The 23430-nt window shown below is 37.8% G+C and overlaps 1 protein-coding gene across 5 annotated transcripts in view; it reads left to right on the forward strand.

Annotated features, from left to right (window-relative positions):
* Positions 1-23430, forward strand: part of PDLIM5 (PDZ and LIM domain 5) — a 188558-nt gene that overhangs the window by 130804 nt on the left and 34324 nt on the right. For 4 of the 5 annotated variants that reach the window (XM_050944023.1, XM_050944024.1, XM_050944027.1 and 1 more), the window contains one exon: positions 22737-22921. In XM_050944023.1, the coding sequence (XP_050799980.1) occupies positions 22737-22921 (185 nt within the window). Of the gene's footprint in view, positions 1-2509; positions 2639-3024; positions 3232-4666; positions 4817-5402; positions 5538-22736; positions 22922-23430 lie in introns of all 5 variants that reach the window. The other variant, XM_050944022.1, reaches the window with a different exon arrangement.

Genomic DNA, 23430 nt, shown 5'->3' on the forward strand with positions numbered 1-23430 from the left:
TTGTGAATGTAGGGAAGGGAAAGTAATTTAGCTGATGCGTGTGTGATTCCTGTTCTTAATAGGGGGAGTCATGGGCATGCATTCTGAGGAGACTAGAGTGTGTCAGGCTGAAATCTGATCTTAATCTCTTAGCACTGAATTCACTCAAGTCTGGAAAAAAATCCCTCTTACACAAAAGAAAGTACCTCTTTGTTGGTAAATTCATGTATTACCTCACACATACAAAGAAAAGTAATCCAGAACACGTAGACAGTTCCTAACCTGAGCAGTTTTGTGGAGGGCAGGGTGTGTGCTTGCGCATGTGTTGTAGTTTGTAGTAGTAAAGACATTTGAAAATAATTGGCTGCTAATGATGTTCTATGAACCGAGCTCATTGTTTTCATTAAGCTTTTCATAGTCAACCTGTGCCTGAGGAGGTTGTGAAGGCTGGGACTATAATAGGGTTTAAAAGAGAACTGGATAAATTCATGGAGGTTAAGTCCATTAATGGCTATTAGCCAGGATGGGTAAGGAATGGTGTCTCTAGCCTCTGTTTATCAGAGGGTGGAGATGGATGGCAGGAGAGAGAGATCACTTGATCATTACATGTTAGGTTCAGTCTCTCTGGGGCACCTGACATTGGCCACTGTTGGCAGACAGGATACTGGGCTGGATGGACCTTTGGTCTGACCCAGTATGGCCGTTCTTATGTTTTTAAGCAGTGAAAGGCTGTTGTCTCAAACACACTTTAAGTAGTATACTTCTTAAATTGATCTCCAAAAAAGCCCTATTTTCAGAACCATGACCATCTGAAATTAATGAGTAACTGCTATGAAAGCTGTCATATTTAGCAATGCAGAAAAAGGCTATCCAAGGGTCAGTAGACTTAATCTCATCATTTATGTCCTGCATTTATTGTTACTGAGCTAGTGTAGATCTTCATTTTCCTGGTGGTCTGATTCTTTCCTTGGCTGAAATCAGTCACTTGTGTCATCCACTTCTGAACCCAAGAAGAGGAGAGAGAGTTTGATTGCCATTACAGCTCATGAAGAAGCTGGAACTTATTACTGAATGAAAGCCAGGCTTACTGCCTGTTTGGCAGATTTCACAATGTAAAGTAAAATTATTATAATTGTCTATTCATTCCTGTAATTAAAGTGCAAATTAGTCATGAGGCAATATACCCAACTGCTATAGCTTGTTTGGTCTGTCATTTATTTTCCCCATATAAAATTGTTGTATTAAAATGTGGGCATTCCTTACGCTTCCAAATGTTTGTGTTTATAACTAATTTAGAAATTACTTTTATGGATTTACCCATTCACTCCTTCAAGGATCACTCATTCAATAGTTTCCCAGGCAACCTTAGCCTCCAGAAAAAAAAAGTGTCCCAGATATCTTGAAATAGACAGACATAATATGAAGCAGGTCAGTGGCAACAAGAGTCTTTAGGTTGTTCAGTTACATCTGTGAAAAGTTGTCATGTCTTAATAGTATCACAAATGTGGTTTTGGGTGGACTAAAAAAAACTTTAAGGAAGGTGTGTTGTCAGTGTGAATGTTCCCATTAAAATGAGGGAAGATACATAACACCAAAGTAATATGTATGCCAAGTGGTTGATTTGGAATGTTAGTCTTTACTTTTCAGACGGTATAAGAAATACTTTGAATTAGGTATTCTTACTATATCACAGATTTATATATTATCCTTTACTATATGGTGCTAAATATGAATAGTCAAATCTTGACGTGCTGTTGCTGATTAAAAGGCAGCTAATAGTATGTTCTGAAATAAGTGTAATGTTTAGGTTTTTATTGGAAAAGTGTCAGCTAGTGTTAAAGTAATCCCTTTTCTAGCCAACAACAAAGAAAAAAGAATATCAAGTAACTGTTCTACAAGAAATGAGGGTGTAAATCCAAATGTGATTGAAAAATTCCCCAAAGGAGGACAAGCTCATGTGATGTCAGACTATTTCCCTGCATTCAGAGTCTCATACAGAGCCCAGTGAAATCAGTGAGACTGTAGGAACTGTATTCAAGGGCAGCTCCAGAAAATAACTGGAAAGGGCAAAATCCCTGTGTTTGTCATTAGGGCTGGTCCCCCCAACTCCCCCCCCCCCTAAAAAAAAAAAAAAGGCTGGAAGGGGACTGCACCAGTATAATTTTCTATATTTTTAGTTGAGCCATCTCCTGGGTTGAAAAATGAGGGGAAAATTAAATGAAGTGCCCACCCACCTGCCAAAATCTGTGAATTTAGAAATGTTGATCAAATTTCAGAACTTCATGTAAATGGGAAGGTATGTGTAAATGGGGTGGAGGGCAGTGGGAGGCTTCTGATTGCCAAAGATTTAATCCAAACAAAATACTAGCAGCCGTGTATATATTTTACTGTTAACTCACCATAGTTCCTTTAGTATGTAATGAAAGTAATTATTTTCTTTGGAGGCTATACACTGTGATACTGTGGGGTTTTTTATATTTATTTTCTCTGCTTAACGTGCTACTTATATCTCTGCTTTCTTTTGCCTTAGAAAACTCTTGTTTGACAATCCTTTGGGAGCCTTACCTAAGTGTGCACCTCATCCACCTGCTGCTGTTCAGGTTTTAAGTGTCAGTAGTCAAGTAGCCACAGTGTCTAAAGTGGCATCTACTTACACTAGGTAGTGTTTCTTACGTCACCCGTTCTGTTTCAAGTATATCAGAAATTGCTGGAATCATGATTTAAAAAAAAACCAACATACTTTGCTTTCATTGTTAAATGAGGCTGTTTGTAAGTTGTCAGAGTTAAACCTTGAAAAAAAGCTACTACCATGAGGAAGCAGTTTGTGGCTAGTCCTATTTTTCTTGCTGCATTTTTTGTTAATCCGGAAGATAATACAGCAGAGTCCCTATGCTGTGCCAGTAGCATCTTGTCACAAATAAAACCCCTGTTAGAAATAGATAGCAACTATTGTTTATCTTTTTATTAAATAAAGAATTCCAGTTGCAGTGCTTCTGCATATCTGGTCTCATAATAACTACTACTTGTTAAATTAATGTCAACCAGGAAAATAACTCAATCTGCAGAGTTGAGTGCTCCAGGTCCAACAACCTTAATGACAAATGAAGCCGGTAAAGAAAGTTCTCTATCTGATAAACACACAGTAGCTACACAGACCTCTGAGCCACCCTTGCTCACAGTTGCACCAGTGGAGCCACCTTGTGCAGTCCAGTTCGTGGAATCCATACCTTCGGTGCTTCCTATTCCTGACAGGTACACAAATCTTGGCCATGTTAAAATTGGAATACAAATAATATAAAATGTGGTTTCATCTCATTTTAGGGTGTGATGCTGTAAAATGTGCATTGCCATGTTATTCACTACCATGGAGTTCTAGGAGCAAAATGCTGTTTTGGATGTATGATGAAGTGCCATAAAGGAATTAGTCCCTTACCAAAACGATATGTTGACCTAGTGGTGAAATGCTTTTCTCCTGAAAAATGCAGTGAAGGGGAAAATTGGGGGAAGTTGATTTTTTTTTTAAATAGCCGTGATTCAGTTCAATTTTTAAATAGATTTATAGCAAGGAAACTTTTTGTAAGGCTTACTGCTATTAGTCAGTAACAGTAACCCTATACTTGACTTTTTTCTGGAAGGCAAGTGTTTTATTTTGTCATATTCATTTGCATTTCATACTCCTTGCTATTGTTGCCTAAAATATGCTAGATGTGAATAGAATGTTCTTTTACCCTCTCGATATTTTGGGGGGCAGGCATTCTCTATTTGTGCCTTCTTTTGAAACAAGTCCTTTTGTTAAAATCTCAGGCTCTCAGTATAGATCATTAAGTCATGCATGGTAAAATGTATGCTCTGCACACAGCAGACTGTTAGGTGAAAGCATGGCAATATCTCTATTTAAATCAAAGCTGCACTGCAAAATGCTGTTGTCATTCACGTGTTTTGTTTAGTTATTTCTGAAGCTGATTGAAAAATGGTGTGGAAATTAAGTTGTTGTTTTCCAGGGTTCTAAATGGACTTTATTTTGTTCAAAATATTTTTCAGTATATTTATCTTTGTCTCTCCTCCTTTTCTTTTTATTCTCCTCCCTCCTGGGGACAGTGATTTGGTGGGAAGAAGGGTAAGAAAAAGTGGAGACAGAGGTATGGAGGGAGGTGAATAGAAGGAAAATCTGGAAAATGTTGATTTAAAAAAAAATTTCTGATGTGCACTAGTTGCTTCTTGTACCTTAATGTCTTTTTTAAATTATGTTTTTGGTATAATAATATGCTGATTCTGACTTTAAGGCGATCAGCAGAATAACTTTCAAATTAATTTTGATGCTCTCATGAAGAACTAAACAGAGAATCGAAAACCTTGATCCTACAACATGCTGTGTGTGAGTGGACCCCTGCACCCACACTGAGTTAGTTGTAGGCTAAGGGCCCAAGGTTGTGAATTGTTGTACCTAATTAGATTTTTTTTTTTTTTACTGAAAGCTGTATTGATCATTTAAGAGTGTTGTTCATAAGAAAAATAATTTTTTCCATATTAATGTTTAAGGGTTAACAGAGAAGTCTTTCCACCAACTTATGTGTTGAAATGGCACCTTAATGATGGCACAGTTTTCAGTGATTTTTTTTCAAGCTGCTTCTACTATTTCTTGGCTGAGATCTTTCCTTTCTCTGTTTTCTCCTCTTTTCCATGAAAGCTTCTACACTAGAAAAGTGCTGCCTGAAAATCCATTGGAAGATCTGCCAAAGTTTTCTCCCATTCCTGTTCCTTCTCCTTCCAGGCAGAGCTCAAAAGTTATGAGCAGTGCTGCCGCTGCCGTGTCTGCTGCTGTTGCTGTACGGGCCAGGTAGAAATCAGCTGTAAAATGGAGCCTTTTTAATTTTTATCAATCTGTTTCAAAAAGCTCATGCTCATACAGGAGTTAATTGGGAGAGATGTAAAATCAGAAATGGTTAACTTTCACCTTAGCAGTATGTACATGGGGTTAGAATAGAGCCAAGGCTCCTATGTTCTACTCCCAGCTCTGCTATTGGCTAAGTCTGGGACAATAACTTTAACTTTTCTGAGTCTGATGATTCCCATTTTCTTCCTGGATAAATTAATAACCCCTTGCCTTGCATGGTGGTTGAAGATAAATTGATATTTGTCAATAGCTTTTAGATCCTTAGATGCCACAGGCTATACTGGGACATTTTCTGACTATCTAAACATTTATTATGTTTTCAGTTATTAAATGATTTTGCAGACACTGAAGTGGTTTCTCAATAAGTTTCTCAAGGGAGGGAGTGATCACTTTCCAGTTATAATTCTTGTCGCACTCTTATGGAAACTGTTGGGAAGCTCAGATCTCACATGTTTTTAGTAGTTTCTGTCAGTTTTCATCTTTGTGTGGATAGCTAGTGTATTTACCAGGTCTTCTAAATGCTTGCTAGACTCTCCGATCCTAATGTCTATCGTTCGCTCTTGGATGCCCTTCTCATCACCCCTATCACTAAACCTCCTCCTCTACAAAGTGTCAGGCCCTCAAGGAAATCAACAAGTGCTTTGGAGTTGCAAAAGAAAGAGAGGTATTGTATGAGAGTGATGCTTTTTTTGTCACTGAAGGCTAATAAGACACAAGTTTCTGTATTGGTATCTTTTTTCTGTTGACTGCATCTTCTAAGTGATCTGTCTGATATGCTCTCCTGCATGATATCACTGGTCCAGTATACCACTGAATCCACCTCTTTGCAGAACTAATCTGCACTTTGGTGGTCCTAACATAGTTGATGCCTCATTAATTTCTTACCTACAGTTGTGTGACTTTGAGGTACACAGTACAGTTTGTAATGCACAGTCAGTTTTATGGAGGCATGACCACTCCGGTTAAATTATTGGAGAAGAAACAAAAAACAATCACTGGAGACTTCTTGTATGAGTGAGATATTTGCAAGTTTCATGAGCAAGAAAGCCACATGTTAAGCTATTGGAACAAAGAACTTTTATTTCTCAAAGGTCGACTTTTCATATATATAAAAACTGGCATGTTGTACAGCAAATAAATATTTGTAAACATAATTGCCATTTATACCCTTTGTTCAAGTGCCGGTGACGTTAGATGTGCCAGGACTTTTTATTCCTGTTTCCCAGCTGCAACTATGTTAGAATCAGCTTCCTTGGAAGCTACTGGTATCTAATGGACTTCATCCTCAAAGCCACAAATCTGTATTGGTGTTTTTTAATGGCAGTGGCTCATTAATAGTGTTCAGAAAACACCTAATGGAGGAACTTCCAGATGGGTAACACTGCACTTACCAACACTGTTTCTCTTGGATAGAGAACTTTAAGGAGACAGAGCCCAATTTATAGGTGCAGTTGAGCTCCACTTGCAGCAAAAAATGAGGGGCAAGACAAAGGTACATTTTTCTCTGGTATTCTGGGGCTGCCGACATCACTTTGGACCTCAGAAAAAGTTAAATCAGCCTGTTTGGGGGGGAAGTTGCCAAATAAATTGTAGGCATGCAAGGAAAAATATCCTCAAACCATTGATTTTCAAAGTTTCATATTTTGCTGTATCAACTTTTAAACAGAAATGAAGAAAAATTATTTTTTGTTAGGGCAGGCTTAAGTTCATATAGTAAATTAAGAACTGTCTGTCTTTTTGTCTTTTGTGACACCTGTAGAGGTTAGTCTTCTATGTGCAGCAAAATGAAAAGCTCTTTAGAAGCTTTGAAAGCTTTTATAGTACTCTTGACTCATTTGAATGCATTGGTTGAAGTTCTGAAATCAATTGTATTGTCATTGACTTTAGTAGAGCCAGGATTTCATCCATGTCTTTATTCCCTACATCATTAACGGAGTTGGAAAGTTATGGTGATTATAATTTAATTCACTGACTTCAATAAAACAGAACCCACTTGGTGTTTTTTCCTTGTTGCTGTTTCTTGTTGGAAATTTTTTTTTTGTGATGTCACAAAGAGATGCATTGAATCAAGTTGCAGAGAGCAGCTCTAACAGTAGAAAAACAACCAGTCTCTGAGATTAGCTGTGACACTCCCAACTGTCCCCTGACAGCAACTGAACTGCAGTTTTTATGAATTAAACAGCAGTAACAAGGAATGTAAACTTGAGAAAATTCACGTTGCTGACACTGAAAATTTATTGGTCTAACTTTTATTTCTAAAAGGCTTTTTTTAGGTTTTGTTAACAGAGAAATTATGACTTTGTGTTAGACATTTGAAATTCCTGAACTGACTCCATTCTGACCATGTCATCTTGGGTGAATGTTCTGGGTGCGTCTCTGGTTTGGAAGAGAGAGCATTTTTTCCAGTTAATTCAGGAATTTTCTTCCCCTTTCTCCTTTTCTGGGTGAAGTTATCGTGTAATTTTCAAGGTTAAATTATGCAGAGCAGAAGGAGGAGGAGGAGAGGTTTTTAAATGTGCTACTGTCTCAAACAGCATGAGAGGGAAGTGAAATTCAGAGACAGCACTTATACAGAGAGGGAGAATGAGGGGTAAACCTGGGGATGCATTAGTCATTCTTAGAGTTGCTCAAGAATTTTTCAAATGCTTTTTTTCACTGAAAACGGCACTCCATCAAACCTTAACTGTTTGTGGGGAACGGTCAGTTTCAACAAATTTCAGAATAGTCCAAACCTCCCATTTTGACATTTTCTAAGTGAAAAATTTTGTTTTTTCAGTTCAGTATGGCTTGTTTTGAAATTTAAGTTAATTTATACTAAAATTTTTAAAAAGAAAAGGTTGAAATTGAAACAGCATTTCATAATTATTTAAATAAAACATTTTGATTGACCCAAATTGAATTTTTTTTTTGGTTAGTTGATTCATGAAAATTTCAGATTTCTACCTTGTTCCAGTTGAGGATGGGAATGGTTTTTTGTTTTTTTTTTAATATCTCAAAAATTCTTGCAGGATGGGAAAACATTTCTTGGCCAGCCTGTGTCACTTTGGCAATTGGCCTTCCCAAAAAGCTCTTCAAATTAATACCCAGAGAGCAGGAAACCTTGAATAAAACACTTCAAGTAGTATCAACAGACTTTGTTCTTAAAGACTGTTTTTTCAGGCATTGAATTATTTGAAATTAGATCATTTAAAAAAGAAATTAAAACCTGATCATGCCCCTTTAAGGATTCTTCATTCTCTGGGCTACCTCAATTCTGAACTCTGCAGGCAGGTATTGGTGTTGGGTCCTGGATGGTGATATCACATACCTGTATTTTTATATTATTTAGTTGATTTAAATCAACAAAGCTTCTTACTAATTTCACAGATTGGACATGAACCGAGAGGGTTAGCTCAGAACAATGAAAGAGAAAATTAGACCATAAATTTTAAAAAAAGAAAGAAAGAAAAAGAGAAAAGTTTAACACTTCAGGACAAGATAGTGCTCAAACGTCTCCCTGATATCTTATAACCCCAGTGCAAATATGGATAAAAGGACTGCTTACCAGTTGATGGAAACAAAACTTTGTCTCATCATTTGATAAAACAAGAGAGTCACCTGGCTAAGTTCAAACCCAATTAGGGTAAATAAGAACCATCTTCCATTTAAGATAAGCATGTATTATAGTAAAAATGGTAAATTATGACAAAGGACAACAGCCCTGATGAGATTTCAAGGAAATAAATCAGTAGAAATGAGAAATTAGCAGTTAGAATGCGTACACAATACTTGCAACATGCATTGTCTTGAAATAATACATGCATAGGATGTAACACTGAAGATTGTTGTTTTAAGCAGCAATCCACATGATTGCCCAACTTAATGGCAAGTAATCAGCTGTAATAGGAATTGTGCATCCTTAGCCAAAGAGGAGAAGGCACTGAATTATACAATAGGAAAACCCTTCTGAAAATGGGATTGGTGCAATTTAGAACATAATATGAGTAATGGATCATGGACAGCTTTGTTGTTTTGTTTTTCTTATGTTAGGTAAGTTAGGTAAGTTGATTTTGCAAAATAATCAATATATTGTTAAGTATCAGAGGGGTAGCCATGTTAGTCTGGATCTGTAAAAGCAGCAAAGAATCCTGTGGCACCTTATAGACTAACAGACGTTTTGGAGCCATGAGCTTTCGTGGGTGAATATCCACTTCGTCAGATGCATGTGGTGGAAATTTCCAGGGGCAGGTATATATATGCAGGCAAGCTAGAGATAATAAGGTAGTTCAATCAGGGAGGATTCTTTGCTGCTTTTACAAATATATTGTTAGTCACCCGTTATTATCAGGTCTTGTGTTTTGGATATGTCTAATTTGTTCTAGATGTGCTGCCTCCTCCTCTTCGTCCTGATCTAGTGATCTGTGGTAGACTCCATTACCATAATGTCACCTCTGTTTATTACCCCTTTTATCGTTGCCCAGAGACTCTCAACTAGTCTGCCTCCCACCTCCTTCTGGACCTCAGAACAAGAGTATATATTCTTGCTCCATAATGCAGCACCACTTCCCTCTTTACCCTGCCTGTTTTTTCTGAACATGCAGTACCCCTCTATATCGACATTCCAGTCATGAGACCTATCGCTACTATATGTGAAGCAAAGAAGTGACATGCTTTCTATTTTAATTTGAAAATATCAGATTTTTTTCCTAAAAATAATCCCTATGGCAACTACTCTTGCTGAATGGCAGCATTTTAGAGGGAGCATAATAGGAACACGTTGCAGCACTGTCTGTACCTTTCTGCCTCACGTACCTGGTAGGTTACAGCCTGCAGAATTACTTAAAAGGAATGTAGCATGTCCTCATAGGATTAAAACTGGTGCATACTCTGAGGTAATACACTTCTATTTATTCTGAAAGAAGCTTTGAAGTTGATTTTAGAGTGCTGCTGATGTTGGGATTATATGTCCTCCTTAACAGAACTTGATTTGAAAAACAGAGCATGAATAACATTGCCTCACCCACCCTATTTCTTTTTTAATCCTGGGATGTTTTTTCCTTTACAAATCACGGGAACATTGTTATCTTTAGCAACATATAAATATTTATATTTTTAATGTGAAGTGTAAATGCCTTTTTATAAAGATGAATGGGATTGTTCGAGGGGATTGGGAATTTGTTACAATTTCTCTTGACTTTTCTCTCTCTATTCTTGGCACCAGGTAGTCTATTCAGCAGGGAAATTACAGTTATCTACAAACATTATGTAATGGCTTTTGCTTTTTTCAAACCATATGCAGATTATAATAATGTACATTATTTTGTCATCACCTCATGCTTGGTTTCTTTTTCTTGAGAAGCCACAGCATGGCAAGTCATTTCAGATCACACAGGTAGTCAGTATGGTCCCCCAAAAATTGCATATTTAAGCCAGAATTTTAGCTGAAAAAACTTGTTGCATATTTTTTCCTTTAAAGTTGCAATGGTGTCACTATATAGAAGATTATCACATTTCCGGGGCGGGGGAAGAGGGTGGGCTGGTGGAAGAGGACAACAAAGCTTACTTTGATGAAAAAAATTCAAGGAGGTGACTAGCTATCCAAATTAGAGATCCATCCTGGGCTAAAACAGCCATGTTGTTTAAACAAGAAGCAGATAGAAAATGTAGTTAGGACATATGGAGGTTGTGCGAGTGAATTTGGTCCAGCAATTAAAAATGTACTAAATAAATTCATTCCCTTATCTATTTGATGTCTCTAGGTTAGGATGTAATGGACATTTCCAGATATTCTGGAACATGGACTTTATCCTCCAGATTCCCTTCGCTCGCCAAAGAAAAGCAGTTTGAACTCAGTGATGCAGCCTATCTATACAATTAATTGCATGTGTTTTTTATGGAGATGTGCAATGAACAGTAAATGCAGGTTTCCCATTTTCTGTCTAGTAGGCCATCTGCTAGCTTTGACACAATGTGTTATAGGTGTTCTGTAGAGAAAACAGTAGGACTAACTTTGGACAGCTAAGACAAGAGTTGGGATACTGGCATTTAATCAAGAGTGCTGAATCAATTGAAGTGAAAGTCCCTTCTTTATGGTTGCATATACTTTCAGTAAATACATGTTTCCCATGATATTGCAAATGATCTATTGATCTTGTAGGTGCATAGTTGCAACAAGTGATTGAGAGTCAGGATTCTTGGGGATATTCTCAACTATCCCGTTTTCTTGCTAGGTGGCTTTGGGTGAGTCACTACAATGATCTGCCCTTCAGTTTATAAAAAGGTAAAATAATGCCTCCCGACATTGACATTGCAAATTTACCATGAAAACGTCAGATTAAAGAGCCTCTTTCTTGCTCTCCATCTCTAGTGTAAGATGAGCATTCCTATAAGTACAAATCTTTAGTAAAATTGTATGAGCAGTTTATTCGAACATCTGTTTGTATGCAGCACAGTCTTGTTCTGCCTGAGATTCATATTGAACTATTATGTGGTAAGATTTAATACAATGGAAGATTTATGTCTTTATTAAACCATTTGGGTTTAGAAGTAATGAAACTGAATCAAGGCTGTCATGTTCCATTTGGATTTGTGAGGCTCCAGAAAAGATGAGGTGCCCCATTTTTTTGATGTTTCTATAACTTCCCCCACTTTGTCATAAGGGTTTTCGTATTCTTCAGGGAAATTAACTACACAGATTGCCAGGTCATATGGTGAAGACATTTGCAGACTGATGCTTAAACTTTCCATAACCCCTTCTTTGTACAAATTTGCTCAAGACTGCTGGGAGCTGTTTCTGAAAAGACACTGCTTCTAGGCTAGGAGATGGGGTTAAAATACCATTCATACAGAATGGTGCTAGCAAAATATTCTATTCTGAAGGTGAAGTTTAGTGTGGTTGTCTTTTCAATGAAGATGGTGGTGATGGCTGTTCACATCCAATCTCCAAGTCTGAAACAACGTGGTCAAGCAAATGTATCGATCCCGGATGTTCGTTCAAGGCATATTATATAACATTACTTCTCTGTTGGTTGCTATAAGCATGGAATTAATTTTCACTGAAAACTAAAATCAATTTTCTGTAATCTACCGCTGTTCTCCCTAAGTGATGCAATTCCCTGTCATTCCTAGCTTATCAAAGAAATTAGGAACCTTAGCACAGAACAATTTCTTGAACTGAAATTAAGTAGCTATATATTTCTACTCTGATCTTCTCAAAAAGGATGCTTTGATTCCTAACTCACTTGATTAAAATGTAATGGTTTTAATGCAGAAACCTGAGATTTCCAGAAGGCTACCTAAGCAGTCACTTAGAAGTACACTTTGCTTGTAGAAAATAACACTTAGCAAGCTGGTTTAACTGCACACAAAGTAATAAATTTTTTAAAAAAATTGTACGGTGCACAGTAAAGGAGAGGATGGGATGTATGTCAAGTGGAAGAGAGAACAAATGGTACTGGAAATTGGGGGGGGGAACGATACAAATCTATCTGAAATTTTCATATTTTAGAAGAATATCTCCTTCAAAGCTCCCATTCATCAAGAAACTTGTCACCTTTCCTAAGAAGTAGCAAGAAAGTTGATTTTTGTTGTTAGTTAAAAACAAAAAGCCATGTGCACCCTTATCAGCTGCTAACAAGATATTTTAATTTAGGACATTTTCAGTATTTGTGACTGTTACACGGCAGTTCCATGCATTCCAAAAGAGCTTCTGAAGCATTAGAAACTTCCATTTCTTCATGGCTCTGAAAATATCTCTAGCTGCTGGAAACACCAGGGAGCAATAACATGTCTGTCTAAATACAGTTTTGTTTCAGTTCTGTGGAAGTCCGAATGATTTTATTGGCTGCCCCCTGCGGAAAACTGGTGTGTACCAGACTGAGGCATTCCTAGTTACACACGTAATAAGGAAAGCCTAAGTCACGGGTGCTTTGAGTTAGTGTGTTTACAGGTAAATCAACTGGCTTCTTATTTCTGTAATCAGAGTTGAGGGGAAACAGCAGTAGATTATTAAAACAGTTAATCCCCACTAAATGACATCCAGTGAAAGGAACATTGTACTGTGTAGGTTTTTGGTCACTTCTCCCTGCGGGCTTGTAATACATAATTTCTGGAAGTTGAGTCAAGCCTTGGTAGCTTGTGCAGGGAAGCATGTGAAGTTCTACCTTACATTTACCAGCTTATTAGCATTAAAAGTTATACAAACACATGACACATTCATACCTCATATAGGGGCACAGCTCATGCTTTTTACAACAAGAAATCAGACTTAAGAATCATCTTCAAAATATGTATCTCTAATGCGCATGCAACTTCCAACTGCCAGGCCTGCACTCTTCAGTGGATTCCATAAGCATTGTGAGCTTATTTCTCTTTATTTTTCAGTTAAGCTTGTCAGTCTGTCCACTATACATTTCAGTTTTATTCATACTTCTCAGCATTAAGTTAAGCACCTAAATTAGATAGCAACTTCTGACACGTGTTCAGTTTGGTCTTCATTCTCCTAATCTTAATTTACAGTAAGGATCCAAAAGCAATTTGGGAGAAATAGTACTTATCTCACACTTCACTTATCATCATTTTATTCTGTTCCATTCAGGTTTTTAGATCACTCTCAGATACCATAATTTCCTGGGTGCCTTTTAGCAGTATTTTAAGCAACATGACTAACATCTGTCATGTGTTTTGTTCTCTTGCTCATTCTCTTCCCTAGATGAGAACTGTGCAGCAGGGTAGTGTTTTGTTTTGGTAGGAGTTTAGTTGCTCATTTAGTTTTGTTTTCAGTGTACATCCTATTCTGATTTGCATAGAGAAGACAAGTCTAAGAAGTGTATCTTGCACTTCAAGTGAAAGATTTGTGATGACTCTTCGTCCTGGCGGGAGTTAATTACACGGTCTCAGCACAGAAGAGCTTTATCCTTATGGAAGAAAGTTTCATTGTGCCAGAGTAACGGAGAGTCAACCTCTGTCTTAATCTCTAGTTTTAAGTGCCCAGGCTATTGGACAGAGATCTTGAACTTAACTTGATAATAACCATCCTTTTTTTCCCCCTGAACACCAGCCTGTTCACCCATCCAACCTGGAATGTCTTTTTTTTAAATTAATTTATTTTCCTTAACTATTAATTAAATACCTAAAGGATTTTAGGAGCACTAGTCTCAGAAAGTCAATAGGACTTGTGCTCTAAATCCGCTAGGCACTTTTGAAAATCTCTCCCATAGACTTAACAAGATAAAAAACATCAGTTCTTAAAAGCAGTATCTTCTTTCAGCCAATGTGGTTTTAGTTATTTCTAGAAATACGTGAAGCTTTCTATTCTGAAAAGGAACAGGAGCTCTATTTAAACAAAAAATCAAAAAGGATTAAAATTGGCAAAACTTTAAGGCTTTGGCATAGAATTATACAGCTCTTCACCCTGAACATTGTTGGGAGAACTCAGAGGCACTCGTGTTATAAATCTTGGTTTAAAAAAAATGGACTTCATCATTGCTATACTCAATACATTTGTATTTTTAATTAGTACACTGAATAAGCAGGTTAGTGTTCTTTTTTGTTAGCCTCCACCACTATTAATTTTTCTTGAATTTCATTAGTACTTTTTTCTGCCTATTGTATTATTTTCTCCAGATCAAACATTTTTACAGATAGTAAGTCTAATTTATTCTTAAAGGAATCAAATCAGACATCTAAATCTAACATTGCTAGAAGAATATTCTCAAGTGTAACCTTAGTATTAACTGCTGAAATGAAACTTTGTATCGATTATGGCCAAGTTTTTGACAATGTCATGCACTGTAGTAGTTTTCTCCCTCTCTCCTCTTTCGCCTTGTAACTTTAGTCCCATTTGAAATCTTCAAAAGGGACTAAAGTTACAACAAGAAAGAGGAGAGTGGTGTAAAAATCAGACTTCTAAATCAAATGTTGCTAGAAACTTCTCTGAGGATGCCCCAACACTGCTTTGTTGCTTGCATTTGGGAGGCAGAAATGATTCACCCACGAAAGCTTATGCTCCAGTATGTCTGTTAGTCTTTAAGGTGCCACAGGACTCTTTGCTGCTTTTACCAGACTGACACGGCTACCCCTCTGATATATATAGAGAGAGAGCATTTCCTGAAATCTCCTTTTTTAGGGGCCCTCAGTGAGTAGCACCAAGTCCTTCATGGGGAAAGGTAGGCTATAACTCCTTCACTCTCTGATACTACCTGTAGGTGGGGAACCTTCTAATGGAGGTTCTCAGATAGCAGCAGCCTGTCAATTAAATTTTTGAAAGTTCTTAGGGCTGGTTTTCACTATGGGAAGATGGACGCTGCTATAATCAATGCAGCAGGGGTCAACTTAGTGGGTCTAGTGAAGACCCACTAAGTCAACCGCAGAGCACTCTCTGGTCGACCTCAGTACTCCAGCTCCCTGAGAAGATTAAGTTAAGTGGACGAGTGAGCGTCTCCTGTTGATGCAGCGAAGTGAAGACGCTGGGGTAAGTTGACTTAAGCTACATCGACTCCAGCTACATTATCCACATAGTTGGAGTGGCATAACTTAGGTTGACTTACGCTGGTAGTGAAGACACGCCCTTAGTATGTAAAGGAATATATTCAACTCCTATCTGTTAGGAACAGACAGAAGAAGCAGGAAGAGGTGGCAGAGTTCCATCTCAAGGGCTGCTGAAACCATTGGCTTGGAACTTTTCTCTTGTTAAGTTTCTTCCTTGGTTACATCTGGAGCAGAGTATTGTGGACTCTGAGCATTCAAAAATTAGAACACTGGCTTAAAAACAAGAGATTTTCTTTAAAAAAAATAGTATTGGGCTCTTTTTATTTGCTTTTTGGTTTTAAATGAAATCTGGGAGTCTCACTTAATTCCATGACTCCAGGAGCTGAAGCTTTAATAAAAACATCTGAAAATCTGAATCAATTAGTCACAGGCATAATCTATAGCTTCAGATCACTACAATCGCAGATATTTAACTTAGGACGGAAATAGCGAAGTGCTTTAGGCATTCCAAATTACACTTCTGTACATATTTCAAGTTTAGTATGGTTAAAGATGACTTGTATCATTATATAAACAAAAATAAATCAATTGTTGGCCCAACCAAATAAAGCTGCAGCTGAAAGCAGCCTTAAAGACTGCAATTGTCCACTGGGTTTACCTCTGTCATCCCATACAATTTTTTTTAAAAAAATAGGATATTATAATACAGCAAGCTGCCATGTTTTCAACATCTGGTGCTTATACTTTGGGAAGTTGCTTTTTCCATTTTTGAGCCAGATTCTCCAATGGTGTAAGTTGGCTAGAATGAATGCAAGTCAATGGACCGTATTGATAGCCTCTCAGAATCTGGCTCCATCTTGCTAATTTTTTAAAAACAAAGCTGACTTTGTGCAAAGGAAGTTGTTAATTCAGTAAGATTTTCTTACATGTGCTCTTGTATGAGGGAACATATTTTACCTTAAAGGTGGTTTGTCAGTTGGTGATTGGTTTTTGGAGTGGAGGGAAAGGAAACTGCTTCAATTTTTGTTAATGGAAGAAGAAAATAAGTCTCCTGAGAAAATCCTCAATATATAATGGGACTCTTGCCTGAGTGGCTGTGATGGTGGGTATATCAAATCAACTTGGAAGTCTAGGAGATGTGTTTTTGAGCACACTCATTTGGGAAGTCCTCAGTCTTCCCTAAATACACAACCCCATTAATCAATCTCTGACTGAATCATGGACTCAATTCAGAAAGGGATTTGTGGGGAACATTAGCACTTGTAAGACTAGTTTCTATATTGACTGAGTTTTTAGGACCAGATGAACATGGTGTAAAACTACTGCTGTGGGAAAAACTTGGAAGAACCAAGGGAGCAGAAAAACAAATTACTGTCAGCTTTGCTGAATAACTTGCATTTTTGAGGCCTTTGTGGGAGTAAGTTTACTTATATCTGAGGGGCCTGAGCCAAAACCCATAAAAGTCAATGAAAAGACTGCCATTGATTTCAGTGCGTTTTGGATCACAGCCTAAGTTATTACTATATTAGTGCTTGATTTATTTATTTATTTATTTATTAAAACAGGGCCGTAACCTCACTTCCCTTTTCTTTGTGAAACCACAGTTCTTTTGCAGCACCGTTTGACATTTGTTATTTGACGTTTGACGATGTTATTTGACGTTTGGACATTTGACGTTTGACAATGTTACTTGAATGTCTAAGCACCTGATTGCATCTGCCTGATGTCTTGATGCAATCAGGTGCTTAGACATTCAGATAACATTTACACCAATAGGTAATCACACACACAGAAAGGGAGGCTACGTTCACAAAACCCAAAAAACATAGGCAATGTCTACACTTACAACACAACAGTAACAGGAAGGGTTCTTCCATCACTGTAGTCAATCCACCTCCCCGAGAGGTGATAGCTAGGTCAAAGGAAGAATTCTTCTGTTGACATAGCACTGTCTACATTGGAGGTTAGGTAGCCATAGCTACACATCTCAAGGGTGTGGGTTTTTCACAATACTGAGAGACGTAGCTGTGCCGATAAGTTTTCAGTGTAGACCAGCCCTTAGGCATGTACCATGTTAATGAATTGCAAACCAAATAACGTCCAAATAAACAAGCATGTCATCAGTGTTTGGACTTCAAATTTCTCATAAACATACAATGAAAACAGAAAATCAAAATCAGTAACATTTTAACCGTGACACTGCCTGGAAAAATAATCTGCTGTTTTGAAGGTCATTTTGCTTTTGCTGTTACAGGATCTTTCTAAAGAAAGACAAATTGTGGCATTAAGGTCAGATGATCACTGAGATTAAATAACAGAAAAAAGTTAGCACTGAAGTATAAATGTGCTTCATCATAGTATTAGGATGCATGGAATGCAGTATTTAAGAGTCAGTATAAGAATGTAAGCAGATACAAGCTATGCTCATGCTGTCCTGGTGTATGACTGGACTCCCTATTTCTCCTGTCATTCTCTGCCACAGAAAGTGAAGACAGGCTATTATAAAGAGTTATTTCCTCCCCTCCCCCACCCCACTGGCCTTTAAAAATGATTAAACTGCAGAATATGCTTACCTTCTCTGATGGGAATTTTCACAGCATGGGACTGAGCAGTGAAAGTGCCTTTGTCTCCAGTTCCTGAGTTATCCTAAATCACTGTAAACACGAGAACCCAGTGGTCTGGGGAGGGTAGTGAATGGAGAATTGTTAGTCTGGTCCAAGATGTTGAAAAGTTTTAACTATCAGAATGGGGACCTTGAATGAGTTGGACACCCATCAGAAGTCAGTTGTAGAATCCAGGTCATTGTTGTGGTGTGCTCTTGGGATGAGAGACTGTGCTGTACTTTTAAGGAGGGGAGGGGGAGGAGGAGAAGGGCACGCTAGAGTGGCTTTAAGCCTCCTTTGTACTCTCAATGCTGGATTGTTCCAGGGCTTATAGATACTCTTTGGCATAATTGGGACAGCGCTGAGGGGCTATTTAACTTACAGCAGCCTATCCTGGCTACACTATGGATGGCACCATTGCTCAAAATCTCCATATTGATGCATACTGCGGTCCAGACTGTGACATAGCTCTCACCTTTTTATCCATTCCCTTGACGCTCCATCTATGCCAGGACTTGTGAGAGAGTCATTGGAAGACATCTTTACAACTGTTTTCCACAGTGCTTGTCCCAGGAAAATTCTCCCCCAGCTGTTCCTTTATGCCACTCTGGCCCTTTCACCCACCCTAAAGGTGCCAGAGCAGGCCTTCTCCTTAGGCCTCATCTGTGCTATGACAAAATATGTGTTCTGAGTTTACTTGGATAACCTGAGGTAAAAGCCTACTGAGGACGAGGCAGTTTGTCACTTTTTTGCAAGTCAGCAGGTCAAATTTTAAGGCCTGGGGGGAGCCCAGGGTTTAACTCAACCAACTCATTTTTGTAAAAACTACAAATTGGCTTTCTTCACTAGGATTTTACCTCAAGTTAGGAATAGACCTTTTTTCATAGTGAAAACAAGGCCTGAGTGTCTGATCCTCATCAGTAGATGTGCTACTTGTTGTACCATGTCCTTTTTAATGGTCTTCACAGACTTTGATACTACAGATACTTAACACCTCCTTAAAGTCTGTTGTTGAAAGGATGTGTATTCTAAGCTTCTAAAGAATCAGTAATCTATGGATTTGTGCCTCCAACAATTTTTTTGACATACATATTAACGCTATAGAACATGGGGGCTTACTTTTTATGCTTAGTCTGTCACTGCACATACACTACAATCATAAATCAGTCACTATGGCAGCTGATCACAACTATTCTTATAATTAAAGGTTTGTGTAATTCCAATAGCGGCTGTAAATACAATGAGATGAATTGAGGATTTGGTTTTAACTGAAGTCTGAATTTCCTTGTTTGTGGATTTGTCATGAATCCACAAGAACGGTCTTAGGCACATGAAATATTGACACTTCACTGGCAAACAGAAGGCGAGCTCACTAGTTCATAATGAGGGATAGCTCTTGAGAGTATTGAAATTCACTTTTTTTTAATAGGCAAGTCATCATTCTGCACATGTATTATCTAGTTTTCACTAAAAAGTATCAGAGATTTTTACTACACAAATTTGGTATCATATGCTAATACCATAGCTCTGTTTCAGTACATGGCAGTCCATCCACATGTGCTGTGGAGTTGTAAACTCCCATAGAGATAAAGTTTATAGGATTTCAAAGGTGTTAGCATTTCTGATTTCAAGGAGGGACGAAATATGGATGTAGTTTTGGCTCAGTTGATGTGTTCTACCATGTCTTTGTGTTACAGAAATAGTTAGTGTTTCTTGCTTTTTGTAGTTCTATTCATTTACAAAGTGGGACCGCTAAACACTGAGGACGGAGTGGAGGTTAAGGATAATCTAGGCATGGCCCAATATCTAAACAAATACTTTGCCTCAGTCTTTAATGAGGCTAATGAGGAGCTTAGGGATAATGGAAGGATGACAAATGGGAATGAAGATATGGAGGTAGATATTACCACATCTGAGGTAGAAGCCAAACTCGAACAGCTTAATGGGACGAAATCAGAGGGCCCAGATAATCTTCATCCAAGAATATTAAAGGAACTGGCACATGAAATTGCAAGCCCATTAGCAAGAATTTTTAATGAATCTGTAAACTGTACCATACACCTGGAGAATTGCTAATATAGTTCCTATCTTTAAGAAAGGGAAAAAATGTGATCTGGGCAATTACAGGCCTGTCAGTTTGACATAAGTAGTACGCAAGGTCTTGGAAAAAATTTTGAAGAAAAAAGTAGTCAAGGACATTGAGATCAATGGTAATTGGGACAAAATACAACATGGTTTTACAAAAGGTAGATCATGCCAAACCAATCTGATCTCCTTCTTTTAGACAAAGATCTTTTAGACAAAGGAAATGCAGTGGATCTAATTTACCTCGATTTCAGTAAGGCATTTGATATGGTTCCACATGGGGCATTATTAGCTAAATTGGAAAAGATGGGGATCAATATGAAAATTGAAAGGTGGATAAGGAACTGGTTAAAGAGGAGACTACAATGGATCATACTGAAAGGTGAATTGTCACACTGGAGGGAGGTTACTAGTGGAGTTCCTCAGGGATCAGTTTTGGGATCAATCTTATTTAATCTTTTTATTGCTGACCTTGGCAGAAAAAATGGGTATGTGCTAATAAAGTTTGCGGCTGACACGAAGCTGGGAGGTATTGCCAATACAGAGAAGTACCGGGATATTGTACAGGGAGATCTGGATGACCTTGTAAACTGGAGTAATAGTAATAGGATGAAATTTAATAGTGAAAAGTGCATTTAGGGATTAATAACAAGAACTGTTGTTATAAGCTGGGGAGGCATCAGTTGCAAGTAACAGAGAAGGAGAAGGACCTTGGAGTATTGGTTGATCACAGGATGACTATGAGCTGCCAATGTGATATGGCCGTTAAAAAAGCTAATGCAGTTTTAAGATGCATCAGACAAGGTATTTCCAGCAAAGATAAGGAGGTGTTAGTACCGTTATACAAGGCACTGGTGAGACCTCATCTGGAATACTGTGTGCAGTTCTGGTCTCCCATGTTTAAGAAGGATGAATTCAAACTGAAACAGGTACAGAGACGGGCTACTAGGATGATCCGAGGAATGGAAAACCTGTCTTATGAAAGGAGACTCAAAGAGCTTGGCTTGTTTAGCCTAACCAGAAGAAGGTTAAGGGGGGATATGATTGCTCTTTATAAATATATCAGAGGGATAAATATTAGGGAGGGAGAGGAATTATTTAAGCTTAGTACCAATGTGGACACAAGAACAAATGGATATAAACTGGACACTAGGAAGTTTAGACTTGAAATTAGATGAAGGTTTCTAACGATCAGAGGAGTGAAGTTCTGGAACAGTCTTCGAAGGGGAGTATTGGGGCAGAAGACATATCTGGCTTCAAGACTGAGCTTGATAAGTTTATGGAGGGGATGGTATAATGGAATAGCCTAATTTTTGGCAATAAATTTGTCTTTGACTGCTAACGGTAAATATGCCCAATGGCTTGTGATAGGATGTTAGATGGGGTGGGATCTGAGTTACTACAGAGAATTCTTTCCTGGGTGTCTGGCTAGTGAGTCTTGCCCATGTGCTTAGGGTTTAGCTGATTGCCATATTTGGGGTTGGGAAGGAATTTTCCTCCAGGGCAGATTGGCAGAAGCCCTGGGGGGGTTTCGCCTTCCTCTTCAGCGTGGGGCACGGGCACTTGCTGGAAGGTTCTCTGCACCTTGAAGTCTTTAAACCATGATTTGAGGACTTGAATGGCTCAGAAACAGGTTTGTTAGAGGAGTGGGTGGGTGGCTTGCATTGTGCAGGAGGTCAGACTAGATGATCATAATGGTCCCTTCTGACCTTAAAGTCTGTGATTCTATTATTTTCATTAGCAAGTACAGCATTATTTTAAAGGTTTCTTACGAAAATATTTTTCAAAGATAAATACTAGGCTTTTTAAAACAAGTAACCCTGCACAAATCTTTGAGATGCTTGTACTTTCAAACAGTTTGTGGAAATCAGAAATGAAGCATTTTCTTCCAGTAGCTTAATTAGTGGGCACTTAAAATGCATGTGAATTCCAATTAATGACAGTTGTCAAAGGGTAAAATATATATATATTTTTTTAAATAGCAGAACTGTACATACCTTAAGACATAGAAACAGCTTTAAACTTCTTTAAAAAGGCAATATAAAATATTACGTGCATGCTGGTATGAAACCACTAGAGCTCTTTTCAAATACTAAAATAGTCAGATATGGGAATGTTGTTGCCCATCACTTACATGTGTCAGTCATTTTTGTGCTGACATTTTTATGGACATATGGACACTTACCCACTATCCAAGAAGAAAATGTTAATATATTTTAAAGGTCAGTAATGGAATAGTCTTAATGTCATGCTGAGTTTAATGTAGAGGATTCTACCCCTTTAGAAAAGATGCTGTAAAAGAGATTTTTATGTTGACTATTTGCAAAAATTTTAAGAAAATAGCTTTAAGGAAGTATTTAACACGCCTTAGCAGGAACATTTGTTTCTAAATATGCAGTAGTCCAAAAAAACCCAAAACTCTCAGTAAGAGAGATTTTACACAGTGGAGAAGAAAAAAGATAGGTGGGCTTAGTTTTTAAATTAGTTTTGATTTTAATCGGGGTCTTGAGGGCAAGTTTTGTAGGATTTGGGACTAATCTATGACTTTTTGCATAAGAAAGTAATTTCAGATATGATTATGATAAAACTGCTCATGCAACTCATGCTTCAGTATGAATGAAAAACCCCTCACATCTGGGTCTGACTGAGGTGACGGTATATGTGTGTTCCTGTTTGGGTAAGAAATACTCTTTTTGTCTCCTGAACAGTGATTCCCTGGAGGCTTCACAGCCTGTTGCTTATGCTGCTGCCTCAGTGAGGAGCATGCCCATAAGTCCAGACAAAACTGACACCAGACCAGCTGCAGCTAATATCACATCTGCTACAGCCTTTAAACCAACTGGACCTCAGAGTGCTGTCAAATACTCGGGTTGGCAACCTTCAAACCAAGCAGGTAACTTTAAAGAAGCCTTTCTTATTCACTTAAAGAACTTTAGACACCTTACTAAAATAGTCAAGTTTATTTGACTATAAGAATTTAAAGCAATATTTAAATTCAGATTAAATAATTTGGATTGCTCATCCAATGTTGTCATTTAACAATATTCATTGCTGTTACTTTTTAGGCCAGTTCGATTTTAAATGTACTTGTGGGCCTGACCCTTTTATCTTTTTTGTGAATGTCCCATCTATGTAATTGATTTTCTTCTTATGAGTAAAAGTTGAAACAGGTCCTTAGTTTGTTTATTAAAGTCAGATAAAAGATATTTAAAATATTATAAGTGGAAATTTCCCAGGTGTGTGTAAGATGTATGAAGATATATTTTGTCTGTGAAGAAGAAACATACATGTGGCATGTTGCCACTATGCCTTCTCCCAGCTGGATTTTATTTATTTTGAGAATCTTTCGTCAGCATTATGCGGAACTTGTTAAGTGTTTGGTATTTCTGATTTGTTACCTTT

Source organism: Gopherus flavomarginatus, chromosome 3 (assembly GCF_025201925.1).
Source record: "Gopherus flavomarginatus isolate rGopFla2 chromosome 3, rGopFla2.mat.asm, whole genome shotgun sequence".
In the NCBI taxonomy this organism is placed as follows: Eukaryota; Metazoa; Chordata; order Testudines; family Testudinidae; genus Gopherus; species Gopherus flavomarginatus.